Here is a 12,658-nt window from a genome sequence, read left to right on the forward strand (position 1 = left end):
ATCCTTATCCTGTACACCAGCTCTGCAGCTCCAGGTGCTGCTGGAGGTGTTCCAAGGCCCCCAGGGACATGAAAACAGCACAAAAGCTCTTCACACCAGCAGCATCACAGCTCTCCATGCTGGATTCCATCCCAGCACACAATCCAAGCCTCAAAAAACATCTCCTGGAGCAGATTTTTGGTGATTCAGGCAGAGAACACGAAGGGCAGAGTGACCTGACCCGCTCCCACCTGCAAGGAACTGCTCACATTTATCTCTGCTGCAGCTTGAATCTCTCAGTTAGCAATTCCTGATGAGACAAAGTCAGTTCTCAACAGCACGAGCAGGATTTTATCCCTAAAAACAAGGAACTAGGAGGTGATCCAGGCCCAGGGGTTCCCAGTCTCTGAGGGGCATTTTAGTGAACTCTCAGTTTGGGAGAGTTTTCTTAGCTGAGGTGGCATAGCCACATTTTTTCTTTCTTTTTGGTTTTTTTTTCCTTTTTTTTTTTTTTTTTTTTTTGTTATTTTGACTGTGCTTAATTTAATCAGAAAGTTTATCGGTGTCATATCTGTCATTATAAAATTAACACAGCTCATGCTGATGAAAGAGGGGATTTTTTTATATTAAAGAAATGGGAATAGTCCAATCACCCAGTGCAGGCTGTAATTGCTCTAAAGCCTAAACTGGCTCTGCAATTTCCCTAACATTATTACCATCCTCCAGGGAATAATAAAGATAAAACAGGGATGTGGATGGCTGGGCTGGATTATTTCATCTGCCTCTGTTGCCTTCTGGAATAGCTTTTCCTGCCCCTGTCTGCTGGACCACTGATGGTTTGGGAGTCATTAGGAACAAGCACAAACACCCCACTCGCACTGCTGGGGAGGCAAACGAGCAAATAATTACAGGGAATTAAAATAAAAGGGAAAAACAAACTCTGGAGGTTGAGGCAACAGAAGAGGGCGTTGGATTTTGGTCTGAGAAGCCTGAGTGTTTTGATGCCTGAAAAATCAGCCTGCAAACTCATGGCACTGATGAAATTCCAGAGAGTTTAGGGTAATGTGAGAGTTATTGCCAGGTTATCTGTAAAAGATGTTATTTGGTTTTTAATGGAGGGGAGAGGGGAGAGTGGAGAGGGGAGAGGGAAGAGGGAAGAGGGAAGAGGGAAGAGGGAAGAGAGAAGGAGAAGGAGAAGGAGAAGGAGAAGGAGAAGGAGAAGGAGAAGGAGAAGGAGAAGGAGAAGGAGAAGGAGAAGGAGAAGGAGAAGGAGAAGGAGAAGGAGAAGGAGAAGGAGAAGGAGAAGGAGAAGGAGAAGGAGAAGGAGAAGGAGAAGGAGAAGGAGAAGGAGAAGGAGAAGGAGAAGGGAGAGGGAAAAAGAAAAGGGAAAGGGAAAGGGAAAGGGAAAGGGAAAGGGAAAGGGAAAGGGAAAGGGAAAGGGAAAGGGAAAGGGAAAGAGAAAGGGAAAGGGAAAGGGAAAGGGAAAGGGAAAGGGAAAGGGAAAGGGAAAGGGAAAGGGAAAGGGAAAGGGAAAGGGAAAGGGAAAGGGAAAGGGAAAGGGAAAGGGAAAGGGAAAGGGAAAGGGAAAGGGAAAGTCCTCTTCAGCCCACAGCCTCCACCAAGGTGTGGCATGGAGAAGGAGCCCAGGCACATTCCCAGGGATGTGCTGGGGAGCAGGAGCTGGCTCAGGGGGGCTCAGGGGGGCTCAGGGGCTGAGCACGGGGCCGTGTGTGTGGCTGTGACCCTGCTGAGTCACTCCTGTTCCCCTCTGGAGCTCCCTCAGGGATGGGTAATTGATGTCTCCAGAGCACTCAGAGCCAGTGAGCACACAGGGAGAAGATGGTGCATGAATCATGCTGCTGGAGGGAACGGGAGGGGGCAGGAGCTCTTCTCCAAAGGCTGGGATGCCTGGGCTGGATGCTCCACCAGGAACAGAAGCCCAGCTCTGGCAGCAGCCTCAGCTCTGGCAGCCCCAGCAGGCCCCAGAGTGGTTCTGTTCAGCTCAGGCTCTGGTATCCATCCTGAACTCGGGCCCAGGGAGCTCCAGATATCCCCTCCCTCCTGCAGCCAGGGGCCAGCCAGCATTTCCTGGGAATCCAGTGCCAAGGGGCGCTGTGGACTCGGGGAGGGAAGCACAGGTGAAGAACCTTTTGGAGATGTTGTTGATGCCCTGAGGGTCTCAGAGAAGCCACAAGAGATGCTGGTGAGGATCTGTGATTGTCCCTCCTGGAATGCTGGCTGGCAGCACTGGGATGCCGTGGGGACACTGGCATTGTCCTCCGTGCCATGGAGGAGCAGGGAGAGCCTCCAGCAGCCTCTCCCAGCATATCCCAGCTGGATCTGAAAACCCCTGGAATAACCTCCTCAGCTCAAGGGAAGGGCTTCCCTCTCCACACACCCAGCTGGCTCTGGGAGAGGGCTGATGGAATTTGTGTCTCCTGCTCTCCCTCTCCTGGGTGAAGCCACGTCCTCCCGGGCCTCTTCCTGCTCTGACATCCATTGGCATTCCCGTTACTGATGCTCTCCGCTCCCTGGGATGCCTGTCCAGAGCAATTCCTTATAAAATTAAGCTCCTGCCAAGCCTTTCCAAAGCTGTGAGTCCTCCCCATCTTCCTTCCATCACTCTCTAGCCAAGGCAGCAATCCTGGCAGCGGGAAAACACAGCCTGATTTATGCACGAGGCCCAGGAGAAGATGGACACTTCTGCCTGGAAATTCCAGGAGAATTCCAGGATTGGTGGGGAGCCAGAACTTTGGAGGATGAAGTCACCTCAGGCTGACCTGAACAAGGTCCCCTTTCTGTGTCCCCTCAGCCCCAGGAGCCAGCAGGATTTTTGTGCCTATGGAATTCTGTATCCCTGAGGGATCAGCCCACAGTCTCCCCAAATCCATCATTCCTGGGCTGCTCACACATTCCCATCCCTGTGCCTCTGTCTGGCAAAGGCAGGCTGTTGTTTTTGTCCCCCAACTTCTGTTGGACAATGCCAGAAAAGCTCTTTGTGAGCCCAAACTGAGATAAGCCCAGGAATTACAGCACCAAGGGGAGATAAACTCCTGGACAGGAGCAAATTCAGGTCCTGCCCTTCAGGACTCTGCTGGGATGAGGAGTTCTTCCCTTTTTTCTTGGCACAGAGTCCCTGTTTGGGACAACTTGCCCCTTGGGGCAGTTCCAAGCTTTTGAAGACAGAGAGGAGTCTCTTGTACAGCCTGCAGGGAATTAATGTGCCATCCACGGATCAAGAGAGACCAGGGAAGGGAAAACAACCCAGATCTTTTGATAGGGAAGTTTCACATCTCCTTGTTGTTGGAGGGTGGGAATTGGGCCGGATTCCAGTTGTCCTCTCCACCAGGAAGAGTTGTGGCAGCTCAGCAATGGGGATTTGCTTCCACCAGCAGCATTTTAACCCAAATCTGATACAGAGAGGGTGAACTGGACTTTGGAAAGCTGGGAATGGGAAAAGGACTAAAGGAAAACCATCAAAGAGGAGCCTTGGAGAGCAGCCTTTGCTTCCAAACCCAGCAGCCAGCAGATGCAGGAGCAAGGAAATGATCAGTGACGGATGAGTGGTGTAATTCATTATCGAGTCTTAACGAGCAGGAGCTCAGAAAGAAGAGGAAAACACTTGAAGCAGGGCTTGAAAAGAGATTAAAGGAGTTCACTGCTCTCCTTCACCAGACTGCAAGAGATTATTTCATCTACCATTGCTCCGAAAAGGAGAAGTGCTACAAGGAAAAAGCAAAATTACATCCAGTGAAAAAACAAAGTTGGCCAATTCAGACCAAACTCAGCAGATTTTGTTTTAGTAGGAAGAGTAAACATGAATGTGTTCCATCAGCAGGGGATGGCTGATTCCTGAATCCTTAAAACAAGAACCCAGAGCTGGGGTTTTTGTGGGATCCAGAGGACATGGAGAAGGTGGGAAGAGAAGGTGTCAATCTGAGATCATTCCCTGACCATTCTTTCTGTCTCTGTGGCCTCTCCTCACTTTTTTCCTCTTCTCCATCTCCTTTTTCTCCACAGGTCAGGTGGGGGAGAAGATCTTTGACCTGGTGGACAGAGGTTACCACACAAGGAGAAGGGCAGGAACGCTTTGGAAAGAGCAGCTCAAGCTCAGCCTGAAATCCCAAAAGAGGAGATTAATCCTGTGACAGTCTTGGATCAAAATGCTGCATTCCCCCAAATTTGGGGATAAATTGGTTCTCCAAGTGTTACTCAAATTGCTGAATATAAACCAAATCCAAAGCTGATGAAAATCACCCCCCAAAAAAATGCAGTGACAGTTCCTTGTCATCGTCAGCCCATAAATGGGCATTCTCCACACACCAGACAAAGAATTTCCCCCCAAACCTAAATGAATAAACATTAAATTAGCTTTTTTTTTTTGTCACTTAGAAACCACATTCTATGAGGATTTTCCAGCTGTGGCTTTAGGATGCTAATTTAATTAGGGTAGGAGCTCATGCCCTGCCTTGGAAATGAAAGCTGCAGCTTTATGAAGAGTGATGGTTGTCAGAGAGCTCTTCCTAAAATTCCCTTCTCATTTTCTGAGCTTCACTGGAGGCCAAAGTGGCGTTTTTTTAATCTGCACGAGATCTGCTGGGAATATCCCTGGGGTTTTCCCTTGACAAGAGACCTTGCTGGGAATGCAAACTGCAGGAACACCCCAAGGAAACCAAAAGCCTGGCCTGGAGCCACCCCATTGTTTGTGGGGGGGACAGAAAAGAAGGAGGGAGAGAAAATAACCATCTGTGGTGACAACGCTTTGTAAATTGAAAACCAGACACAAATCCAGGGATTTCTTGAAATGCCAGCCCAGGGGTCAGGTTGGTGAATCCCTGCTTTAGCCTCAGCCCAAATCCTGAAGGAAATCTGGGTGCCAAAGGGCAAATGCTGGGATTAGAAACATCTTCATAGCAATGCTGGAGAGAAAAGCAAAGGGGTCTTTGCAGGGAAAGAAATTCCCTGTTTTCCAGTTCTCTTGGAATAGATTGTGGGTTGCTTTGTACTTAGGAACTGAGTCCCAGGGGTGTTTTTGGGTAATTCCATGTTTTTGGCTGATTCTCTTGTGGCCACTCATCCTCTGGAGGAGGCTCCCACATGGGGTCTGCCCTTGGGATCCAGGGAATTGGGATGGGCAGGGATGGGAGTTAAATCCAAACTGAACGATCACAGCTCACACCAGCACACCCACAAAGGAGCAGAACACACCTTAAAAAGGATAAAATTAAAAAAAAGAAACACAAAACAACCAAACACCTTGGAATTCTGATGGAGGACTGAAAGCCAGCAAGAAGTTTCCTTCCTTCTTTTCTCAGATCCATAAAAGAGCGGCCCCAGGAAGTGAACACTTGCAGGATCCTATCGAATTCCCTAAGTCTGGAAGTGTTGTTGTTTCTCTTGCAGCTCAGGAGAATTTGGTGATTGGTGACCCCAAACCAAGATTTTGGCCCTCAGCATCATCTCCCCAATTTCCCTTTCCAAGGCTGCAGCACCTCTGTCAATAACTGTGGTTGTTCCTGCCTCCCAAATAAAACTCCTGAGTTGGAAGCTCCCAGCTCTTCCTCCAACGTCCTTCTCTGTCCATCCTGGTGTTTCCCAAACTTGCCAGTGAAATCTGGGCTTTGCACCAGCTCTGCCCACAGCAATTTTCTCTCAGGGAACTCTTTTCCCATCGTTTTGGTTCTGCCATCAAACACGCTCCGGGATGAGCAAAACTCCTCTCCCAAGGCCTGGAGAAAGCTGAGACCCTCCCCAGGTGGCTTCTGGAGGCCCCCAGACACAGAGCTGTCCCCAGGCCCCAAAGGCACTTCTGTTCCCTGGGCTTGGAGGAATTTTGGGGGCTTACCTGGGGCAGGGCTTGCACCACCGTGTCCAGCAGAGCTCTCATGCCCGTGGCCATTTTCAGCAGTTTCAGCACTGAAATGAGGAGCAAATCCTGCTCAGCAGGGCTGGGGGATGTTGCAGGGAAAATCCAGGAAGGAAATCGAGGTTCAGGTCTTGCAGGGAGGGTTCAAGTCTCTCTTACTGCTGTTTATGCACGTGGGGAGTTCTCTGCATCCCAGCAGGGCTGAAAATCCCACTGTCAGTCCCAAGGGGAATGGATTCCCACTGCCAGAGAGCAGGATTACGGGATATTGGGAAGGAATTCCTCCCTGGGAGGGTGGGGAGGGGTGGAAATAAAATTCTCAGAGAAGCTGTGGCTGCCCCTGGATCCCTGGAAGCGTCCAAGGCCAGGCTGGACAGGGTTTGGAGCAGCCTGGGACAGTGGAAAGTGTCCCTGGCCATGGCAGGGCTGGCACTGGATGGGCTTTGAGGTCCCTTCATGGAATTCTGTGAAAATGGACAAAAACCTACAAGAACTCAAACGTGCCCAGGCAGGAAAATGGGAACCAACTCCTCAGTGAAGAGCATCTACCCAAGCCCTGCCTGCCATCACTTCCCACTCTGCTCTGGACCTGGATAAAAGCTCTGTGATCCCGAGCTGGAATCAGAATCCAACCTCAGATGCCTCTGGAAAGCCCCCAGCAGGTCCCTGAGCTGCCATTTCACGTTCCCCACTGGAAATGAACCAGCAGGGCTGGAAGGACAAATGTCCCAGGGATTTCCCTGGGAGCAGGACACACCTCTGGCTATCCTGAGCACCCTCATGATGCGGATGATGGTGGGATTGATGGGAAGGGCAGCGTTCATCTCGATCTCCTCCAGCGTGATCCCCACAATCGACAGGAGAACTATGGCCAAGTCCAGCTGGTTCCACCTACAGAGAGAGGAAGGACACACAGAATTCAGATGACACGTGGGTAATCCAAGAGGAGGGAATTTGATGTTAATCACCAGCAGATCCTGAATGCATCTCCTGGCTCTCAGCTGGACCTGTGATTTTTAGGTGGTACAAAACCAGCTCAGAGCAGCTGGCACAGACATCCTGTGAGCCACAAAATCTGGGAAGTGGCTGGGAGCTGACTGGGAAGTGTTTCTGACCTCTAGGCTGAGCTGGTCAGGCCTGGTGGAAAGGGAAATACTGGGGGAAAAGATGCATCTGGAATTTTGGGAGATTTCCTGAACTCCTCCAGCAAAGCACAGCCAGCAGTTCTTAGGATTTTTAGCTCTTACACTACAAAGTTTGCACAGAGAGGCAGCCCTGGGCTCTTCCTGTTACATCTCTCCAGATTCTGGCTCTGAAACTGGGTCAATCCAGCCCTGAATCCCAAATCCACAGGGGTTCAACCTGCTCTCACCTGTCCTTAAAAAACCTCCGGAAACCAAAGGCCACCAACTTCAGCAGTGCCTCGAACACAAAGACGATGGTGAACACGTAGTTGCAGTACTTGAGGGCTTCATCCAGGGACTGGAAAGAGAGATCCCAGTTATGCCATCCCAGTTTTCCCTTCCTAGACCCCCAGGGAGGGAGCAGGGTGAGAGAAGCGCAGGAATATCAGGAATAAAGTCATAAAGGCTGGCAGAGCTCACTAAATCACCCAGCAGAACTCAAATAAAGGCTTAGCCCCTGAGTCAAACAAAAAAACCTCCAAAGCACCAAGATTAGTTCTGCTAAAAATGTCAGGTTCAAGCTCAGTGCACAAATTGTTCAGCCTGGGCCAGGCATGAAAATATTCACCCCTTCCCCATCTGCTGAAGATTCCTCGGTGTGAACTGCCCAGCCCTGGGGAGGAGAAAATCCTCGATGGATCATTTCTCCAATCCTCAGGACAAAGGCTTTGCTTAAAAAGCTCAGGGAAATAAATAAACCTTGGAGATGGATTAAACCTTTCCTTGTTGAAAAATGGGACATCTCCAGAGCTGGGCAAAGCGTGTCCATATTTGGTGCAGCGTTCCCGCTCTCCACGGAGCCGCTCTCGGAAGTCAGGAATCCACAGTGTTTATACTTGAGGATGATGAGTGTTTGTAATGGATTTCATTGGAGCTGGGGGCCAACAATAGCAAAGGAATCTTGTGGGGCCTTAAAATAGACATTTGGGGAGGGAAGCAGCTCCTGGGGTGGGGAGGGATTGGGGGGTTCAGTTCAGTGTAGCACAGGACTCTGAATTTCCAGTGAAAAATGGGAATTGTGAGAATCAAACTGGACAAAATTGGATATAAATGCAACAGAGGAGCCTGCAGGAAAGCCCAGGGCACAGGAAAGCTCTTTTTGTCCTCTCTGTGTGATGCCTGGCTCTGCTGACCCCACACACAGTGAGGCCACCAGGGCACGGCCATGCCCTGATTTTTGGGAATGAGAGCTGGAAGTTTCTTAGGTGTTGGCAACAATCCCTATTTTTGTTCCAGTACCTAAAATAAAATGGCAGCTTAAAAAACACGGGACAATCTCCTGTTCCATCTAAATCCTGACTTCTCCCATCGTTTGTGAATGTTTGCATTTGGATTTACAGCTCTGTGTTAAGCGAACGTAAACTGAGCGTAAATAAAACCTAATCTGGATAAACAACAATTCCATGGGAAGCAAAGGAGTTACCCTGGTGTAAAAAACACACACACACACGTTCCCCTCTGGATCTGCACCCAGGAGGCATTTGCAGGATACCAGGGAATGCTGGAGAAGTAAATGCTGAGCCAGAGCTCCATAAATGATAACAAAATGGAAAATTTATAGATGGAAAATTGATCAATTGATATGAATTTATCTATCAGCCCTTATGATTGAAGTCAAAGGTGTTCTGAGGGGCGAATGATTTTCTAAAACATTAAAAAATTGTACTTTTAAGTTGGTTTATACGAATTTCATTGAGGAAAAGAAATGCTCTGTGTGCCGTAACTCCCAGTTTATATCTGTTAATGGAATGTTCAGAACTCCAGACTGTTTTCCAGCGTGAGGTCTGGTCTGGGATCAGGGGAGGAAATATTTGGATTGGTCTTTTCCTGGTAAAAGCTTAATTCACTCTCCATTAGCTGGGTTGTTTTTTTTTACCCAAATCAAGGTTTAGTCTGGGGCAGTGACTCCCAGATCAGCTGGATCAGAATGTTGAGGCTTCCCAAGGACTGGTGATTTTTGGGACTACCTAAAAACAGAGGCAAGCCAAAATTAAAAAGTGTTTGTATTTATTGAAGGGCTTTCAGGCACATTTAGGGCAGACAAAGCCCCCAGGGACTACACCCAAAAATGGATGGCAGGTCATGAATTTTCACACTTTTTAAAGTTTGGTCCATTTGCATATTGGGGGTTAATCTTCCAATTAATTAATCAATTCCCCCTTCAGGTAATGAATTAATTTACCTCACGTTTGCTGCCCTCAACTCACTTTTTACATTCCTCAGGGCCTGAGGCAGTGAGGTGTCCTTGATTCCAGGCCTGGAATTGTTGTGTCTGACCCCAAAAAGGGGAAGCGGGAGCTCCGTGTGCGGAGTTCAGAGTTCTGCACTAAAGAACCTCAGGATTAAAAACGCACAGAAACGGTAAAAGCTAAAAAACCCCTAAAACACCACTGGGAACGGCCTCGGGGGGAAATTCCTCCCAAGGGAGCTGTGCTGGGGGGCAGCTCCTACCTTGGGCTGGTTGTAGTGCTCCATGGACATGGTGATGACGTTGACGCCGATGATGAAGGTGATGAAGAGGTCGAGGTAGTGGCTGGTGCACAGGCTGTGGATGGATCTCCTGGCCGGGGAGTAGTCGGCGTAGTAGGGCCTGCGCTGGGCTTCTGTGGGGACACGGGGACAGCAGTGAGACAAGGGACCCTGTCCTGGTGGCCTGGAGGTCACCTCCCGCCCGGAGAGCGGGTGGAGAACGGAGCTGGACAGACTGTGGGAAGTGGCTGAGTGATCCCTGAGTGATCCCTGAGTGATCCCTGAATTATCCCTGAGTGATCTCTGAGTGATCCCTGAATTATTCCTGAATTACCCCTGAGTGATCCCTGAAATATCCCTGAATTATCCCTGAATTATTCCTGAGTGATCTCTGAGTGATTCCTGAATTATTCCTGAATTACCCCTGAGTGATCTCTGAGTGATCCCTGAATTATCCCTGAGTGATCTCTGAGTGATTCCTGAATAATCATTGAGTGATCCCTGAGTGATTCCTGAATTATCCCTGAATTATCCCTGAGTGATCCCTGAGTGATCTCTGAGTGATCTCCGAGTGATTCCTGAATTATCCCTGAGTGATCTCTGAGTGATCTCCGAGTGATTCCTGAATTATCCCTGAATTATTCCTGAATTATCCCTGAGTGATCTCTGAGTGATTCCTGAATAATCATTGAGTGATCCCTGAGTGATCCCTGAGTGATCCCTGAATTATCCCTGAGTGATCTCTGAGTGATTCCTGAATTATTCCTGAGTGATTCCTGAATAATCAGAGTGATTCCTGAGTGATCCCTGAATTATCCCTGCATGATCCCTGAATTATCCTGAGAGATCCCTATGTGATCCCTGTGTGATACCTGAATTAACCTGAGTGATCCCTGCATGATCCATGAATTATCCCTGTGTGATCCCTGTGTGATCCCTGAATTATTCCTGAGTGATTCCTGAATGATTCCTGAGTGATCCCTGAAATATTCCTAAGTGATCTCTGAGTGATCCCTGGTGATCCTGCCTCCCAGGACAGCCCTGAACTTTTTATCTCTGCTGGTGATTCCTCCTTTTTTCTCTTCGAAACATGGAAATTTCTGCCTGTGACCAAATTCCTGGGAGTGTTCCAAGGAGAGTGTTTGGAGCCCAGGACTGCATTTACTGCTTGTGCCTCTCTCCAGTGCAAGTGTGGCCACAGCGTGGAGTCAAATTCCTTTCAAACTCCAGAAATGTAAATATTCTGAGTTTACACAAGGCCAAGGCAGCATTACTGTGGGTTTTACAAGTGGAAGAGACACCCAGGTCACACCAAGCCAGAGCAGGATTGTTCCTCACAGAGAGGGGATTTTGCAAATATTTCAGCGAGTTCAGCTTTAAATGCATGAAGAGCTCAGATAAAGTCACTTCACCTTGAAAATAAGGAGGGAAATCAGTTCAGAAGCACTCGGTGTCCTCCTGAAATCCATCTCCCGCTCCTCTCATCCTCCTAATACCTTTCAGATGGAAGGACTCTTGAAATGTGGGAGTTTTTTATTTTTTTTTTGGTGCAACTGATGCCAGATCAGAATCCAAAACCTTAAAATTAATTGGATAAAGGGAAACAGAATCTGCAGCTCTCTTTCAACTACCTTTTTTTTTTTTTCCTGGTAGTTAAAAGTACAGTAGAAGCATTTGAAAAACATTTCCTTCTGACCAGGGTCACCAAGGCTTTTTTATTTTTCTGCTAAGGGGTGTGGAAAAACAAGATGAAAGCAGGCAGAGTTGTTTTTGAATACTTTTTTTTTCCCCTGTTGCTTTCATGTGCCTTAATCCTACGAGTCATCTTGGACTGCTGGGGCTGTCTGCTACTGAGCTCAGCCTGCCTGAAAAATAATAATAAAAACATTGCAGTATAATATTTATTTCAGCCTGTACAATGTGCTTTCATGTGTTTTCAGGATTATAACATCCTTGTTCTTTTTTTTTTTTTTTCTATTTTTTTTTTTAAAATTTATTTTTAGGGAAATGTCTTCTTGGGAGTGCAAATAACTCCTTGGGAGGTCTGAGGATACCCTTAATAGTTAAATATTATATTAAGGGACAATTTATTAATGATGCCTGGTTGATTAATGGATTCCAGGACATGAGCTGGGATGGGTAGCACATAAAAAAGAGGTTGCAGGTGGTTTTAACCACCCTCACCTGCCCAAATTCTGGATTTATTCACTATTCAGCAAAAGATCAGGTGTTGATTCTGTTTTTTAACTAATTACAGGAGGAGAATCACAAGAAGACATTTTCCACTGTCAGGCACTGAGCTGAAAACCTCCTAAATTCCCTGGCAGCATCACAGCTGCTCAGTCCATGGGCTGGAGAGGGAAAAACCCAGGAGGAAGCAGCCAGACCCAAAGCTGGGGCTGTTCCCCAGGGACTCACAGATCTCACTCAAATTCCTGCTGGGAAAACTTAGGACAGGCTTATCCCGAGGAGACTCTGGGAGAAGCCTGGCTCCTGTAGGATGCACACAACCCAAAGCCAGAGTAAGGGGATTCCCACAGGGGGAAAACATCCAAGGACAGCTGGGAGGGAGGTGACAGAGGGGACAATAACCACGTGCAGCCATGCTCAGGGGGGACCCCATGCAATGTCCACTCGAGGAGATGCTGCCCGTGCCAGGCTGGGTGAGGGAGCCGGGATGTGCCTGGAGAGAGCTGGGATATGCCTGGAGGGAACTGGGATGTGTCCAGAGAGAGCTGGGATGTGCCTGGAGAGAGCTGGGATGTGTCCAGAGAGAACTGGGATGTGCCTGGAGAGAACTGGGATGTCCCCAGGGATGTGCCCAAGGAGCCGGGATGTGCCCAGGGATGAGCCCAAGGAGCCGGGATGTGCCCAGGGATGAGCCCAAGGAGCCGGGATGTGCCCAGGGATGAGCCCAGGGATCAGCCCAGGGATGAGCCCAGGGATGAGCCCAGGGATGTGCCCAAGGAGCTGGGGCTGGATCAGGGATCCCAGGAAGGCAGAGGAGCTGCAGCAGGCTGGGAGCAGAGGGAGAGCAGCCCCACACAGCTCTGGCAGGATGGAGGCAGCGTTCCAGAGCTCCAGAGCCTCAGCTCTGGGCATTCCCAATCCCTTCAGGAAGTTTTACCTCTGTTGACAGCACAGCAAAGAGCTCTGGGCT

At 48.8% G+C, this 12,658-nt stretch overlaps 1 protein-coding gene across 2 annotated transcripts in view; it reads right to left on the reverse strand.

Annotated features, from left to right (window-relative positions):
- CACNA1H (calcium voltage-gated channel subunit alpha1 H) overlaps positions 1-12,658 on the reverse strand; it is a 147,640-nt gene that overhangs the window by 13,609 nt on the left and 121,373 nt on the right. For both annotated transcript variants that reach the window (XM_058849731.1, XM_058849730.1), the window contains exons 26-29: positions 9,481-9,632; positions 7,218-7,327; positions 6,603-6,736; positions 5,825-5,895 (exon numbers count right to left, since the gene is read on the reverse strand). In XM_058849731.1, the coding sequence (XP_058705714.1) occupies positions 5,825-5,895; positions 6,603-6,736; positions 7,218-7,327; positions 9,481-9,632 (467 nt within the window). The remainder of the gene's footprint in view (positions 1-5,824; positions 5,896-6,602; positions 6,737-7,217; positions 7,328-9,480; positions 9,633-12,658) is intronic.

Source organism: Poecile atricapillus, chromosome 14 (genome assembly GCF_030490865.1).
Source record: "Poecile atricapillus isolate bPoeAtr1 chromosome 14, bPoeAtr1.hap1, whole genome shotgun sequence".
Lineage (NCBI taxonomy): Eukaryota > Metazoa > Chordata > Aves > Passeriformes > Paridae > Poecile > Poecile atricapillus.